The 3,543-nt window shown below is 57.2% G+C and overlaps 1 protein-coding gene across 1 annotated transcript in view; it reads left to right on the top strand.

The window, feature by feature from the left end:
- Positions 1 to 3,543, top strand: part of smurf2 (SMAD specific E3 ubiquitin protein ligase 2) — a 48,147-nt gene that overhangs the window by 37,432 nt on the left and 7,172 nt on the right. The window contains 4 exon segments of the mRNA XM_062448481.1: positions 1 to 174; positions 2,575 to 2,678; positions 2,971 to 2,986; positions 2,988 to 3,086. The exon segment at positions 1 to 174 is cut by the window's left edge and continues 1 nt beyond it. Of these exon segments, the coding sequence (XP_062304465.1) occupies positions 1 to 174; positions 2,575 to 2,678; positions 2,971 to 2,986; positions 2,988 to 3,086 (393 nt within the window).

The raw sequence follows: 3,543 nt of genomic DNA, 5'->3' as shown, positions 1-3,543 counted from the left end.
CCCCCGCAGGCCCTGTCCCCAGCCCAGCTCCCGGAGGACGCCGAGTGTCTGACGGTGCCCAAGTACAAGAGGGACCTGGTGCAGAAGCTGAAGATCCTGCGCCAGGAGCTGTCGCAGCAGCAGCCGCAGGCGGGCCACTGCCGCATCGAGGTCTGCAGGGAGGAGATCTTCGAGGTAACGGGGTTGTGGGGGGTTTGTGTGTGTGTGTGTGTGTGGGGGGGGGGGGGGGGGGGGTTCTGTGTGTGTGTGTGGGGGGGCTGTTTCGGCACTGTCCTTTGCCCTGCGTTTGGTTCACCTTCTCGGAATGCCGGCGTTAGGCCGAAAGTACGCAGCTCTCGAAGGAATCGCCGCACGCGCTCGCGGAACGCACTCGCACGTTCGCTTTGACGCGCGTGCTTTCGGGAGCCGTGGGACGCGGAGGGAACCAGTGGATTGTCGGGGGAAACTACGGCGCGAGTTGAATTAACGTGTCGCAAGAGCGTCGGAGGGGAACGCTGCGAAACGCGTGACTACTAAACGTGCACAGAAACAGACCCGCACGCACACACGCACACTATCAGAAGCACACGCACAACATGGAAACCGTGCACACTCTCAAACATTGCAGACAGAAAACCAAAACGTGCTGCTGAAAAGATGCAGCCACGCAGCCAAAACACTCACCGCCCATATATTCTGGTTACTGGCATATTTTCACTGCTTAACAGCCCTGCCCCAACTTCCAGCCCCAGGCAGCACCACTCCACTACCCAGAACCACTTTACAGGTTCGCAGTAAAAACAGGCCCGAAAAAGGACCCGCAAAACACCACATACTCCCCTCTCTTTTCCCCCCACCCCCTCTCTCTCTCTCTCTCTCTCTCTCTCTCTGTCTCTCTGTCTCTCTCTCGCTCTCTCTCTTCTAGTCTCTCCCTTGCAATCATCTGTTCTTCCAAAGCAAGGAATTCTTTCTGCATGATTTCAGCAGTTAAAAAGAGGGGGGAGAGGGAGGAGAGGGGAGGGGGAGGGTGGGAGGAGGAGGGGAGGGGGGTGGGGAGGAGGGGAGGGGGGTGGGAGGAGGAGGGGAGGGGAGCTGCAGTGGTAGCTTTCACAGACATAACTTCATAACTCGAGCGGTACAGAGTTGAGCAACGAGAAAAATATGACTTCATCCTCCTCGCGATGTCACAGCTGCGGAGCGGAAGGGGAGGAAAGGAGGGGGGCGGGGGCAGACGGGCACAAATTCTGGGTTTTTGTGGGGGGGGGGGGTTTAACTCGGGACCAGTGGCGTTGCTTGCCACCCAACCTAATGACCTCACTTAACGTTGACAACCCCGAACATCCAGCAAAAAACCTTTGCCTTCTCTCCCTCTCCCTCATCCATCCTCGCCCTCTCTCCTTTTGCATCCTCTCTGCGCCTCTCCTCCCTCCTTCTCTCTTTCCTCCTCCTCTCTCCTTTTTTCTCTCCTCTACCTTTCTCTCCTCGCCTTCCCTCCCCTCCTCTCTCCTCTCCTTTCCCTCTCCTCTCTCCTTCATCTCCTCTCTCTCCTTCCCTCTCTCCTCTCTCCTTCCTCTCTCTCCTCTCCTTCCCTCTCCTCTCTCCCTCCTCTCTCCTCTCCTTCCCTCTCTCCTTCCTCTCCTCTCCCCTCTCTCCTCTCTCCTTCCTCTCCTTTCCTTTCCTCTCCTCTCCTTCCCTCTCCTCTCTCCTTCCTCTCCTCTCCCCTCTCTCCTCTCTCCTTCCTCTCCTTTCCTCTCCTCTCCTTCCCTCTCCTCTCTCCTTTCCTCTCCTCTCCTTCCCTCTCCTCTCTCCTTCCTCTCCTCTCCCCTCTCCTTCCCTCTCCTCTCCCTGTTGCTACACCTCTGTAGCAGTGGCAGGCAGATTGTTTGTAATGGCAGGACTCCTGAGTCTCTGGGCCCTGATAGAGGAAAGAGAGGGAGCAGAGAGAGAGAGAGAGAGAGAGAGAGGGAGAGAAAGAGAAAGAGAAAGAGAGAGAGAGAGGCCTTACGTAATGTGGTGGAAGGGAAACACACACGTACACAGGAACACAAACACACCGAGTCCCACAGCATCGCTCTGGGACCTCGCTGGCGGGAGCCCGCTGGGGGTAGAAGTACTGCTGCTCACCCATGAGCATGAGCATCCAGAACCTTCTTCTTAAAGCGCGGCGTCTTTTTCCAGTCCCCAGCGAGGAAGCGTGTCTGTGGATGCACGCAGACAAGAATATACAAGTATGTTGTCTAACCCTTGTGCTGCCTTCGGGTCACAACAACCCGAAGGTTCACATCGACCCATCGTTGTGCTGCGACAACTTTACCCAATACAAAAACAGCATTTTCTCTTAACCTTCGCGCTGTGGGGGGTGTGAGACAGCCCGACGGTTCAGAGAAAACGCTTCACTTTATTTTTGTATGAGGTAAAGTTGTCGCAACACGTGGGGGGGGGCACAATGACCCGGAGAGAACACGAGGGGTTAAGCTGCTCGCTAGCTAGTCACGAGCGGACGGAGAGACGCGCGGCGCGGTGTTTGACGGATGTGGAGAAGCGCTACGTCGGACACGCAGGCTAACACGTCGGCCGTGTGGTGTCGTGTTGCAGGAGTCGTACCGCCAGGTGATGAAGATGCGGCCCAAGGACCTGTGGAAGAGACTGATGGTCAAGTTCCGAGGGGAGGAGGGGCTGGACTATGGAGGCGTGGCCAGGTAAGCCAATCAGACTGCAGCGCCGGGGAGCTTCACTTGGGCCCAGAGGTGTCAGTGATGACCCTCGCCGTAGGTTAAAAAGACCAGGTTTATGACGTTAAACCATGTTTATGGTAGTGTTGAAATCTCTCACGGAGTAAGATGGAGATAAATATTGAGACTGCGATCAAGTTGATGTATGATATTGGTGAGTGGGACACAGCAATCTTTTTTAAATGTAATATTGGTGTGTGTTGTTTTTCAAATGTGTTTGTTTGTTTGTGTGTGTGTGTGTGTGTGTGTGTGTTACCAGGGAGTGGTTGTACCTGCTTGTCCCACGAGATGCTGAACCCGTACTACGGCTTGTTCCAGTACTCCAGAGACGACATCTACACCCTGCAGATCAACCCCGACTCTGCCGTCAACCCGGTGAGAGAGGGCGGGATGAGGGGGAGGAAAGGGAGAGGGGGAGGGAAGGGAGAGAGGGGAGGGATGAGGGGGAGGGAAGGGAGAGAGGGGGATGAGGGGAGGGAAGGGAGAGGGGGAGGAAGGGAGAGAGGGGAGGGATGAGGGGGAGGGAAGGGAGAGAGGGGGGATGAGGGGGAGGGAAGGGAGAGAGGGGGATGAGGGGGAGGGAAGGGAGAGAGGGGAGGGATGAGGGGGAGGGAAGGGAGAGAGGGGGGATGAGGTGGAGGGAAGGGAGAGAGGGGGGATGAGGGGGGAGGGAAGGGAGAGAGGGGGGATGAGGGGGAGGGAAGGAGAGAGGGGGGATGAGGGGGAGGAAGGGAGAGAGGGGGGATGAGGGGAGGGAAGGGAGAGGGGGGGATGAGGGGGAGGGAAGGGAGAGGGGGGGATGAGGGGGAGGGAAGGGAGAGAGGGGGGATGA

This window comes from Osmerus eperlanus, chromosome 22 (assembly GCF_963692335.1).
Source record: "Osmerus eperlanus chromosome 22, fOsmEpe2.1, whole genome shotgun sequence".
Lineage (NCBI taxonomy): Eukaryota > Metazoa > Chordata > Actinopteri > Osmeriformes > Osmeridae > Osmerus > Osmerus eperlanus.
This window is presented reverse-complemented; position numbering and strand designations above follow the sequence as displayed.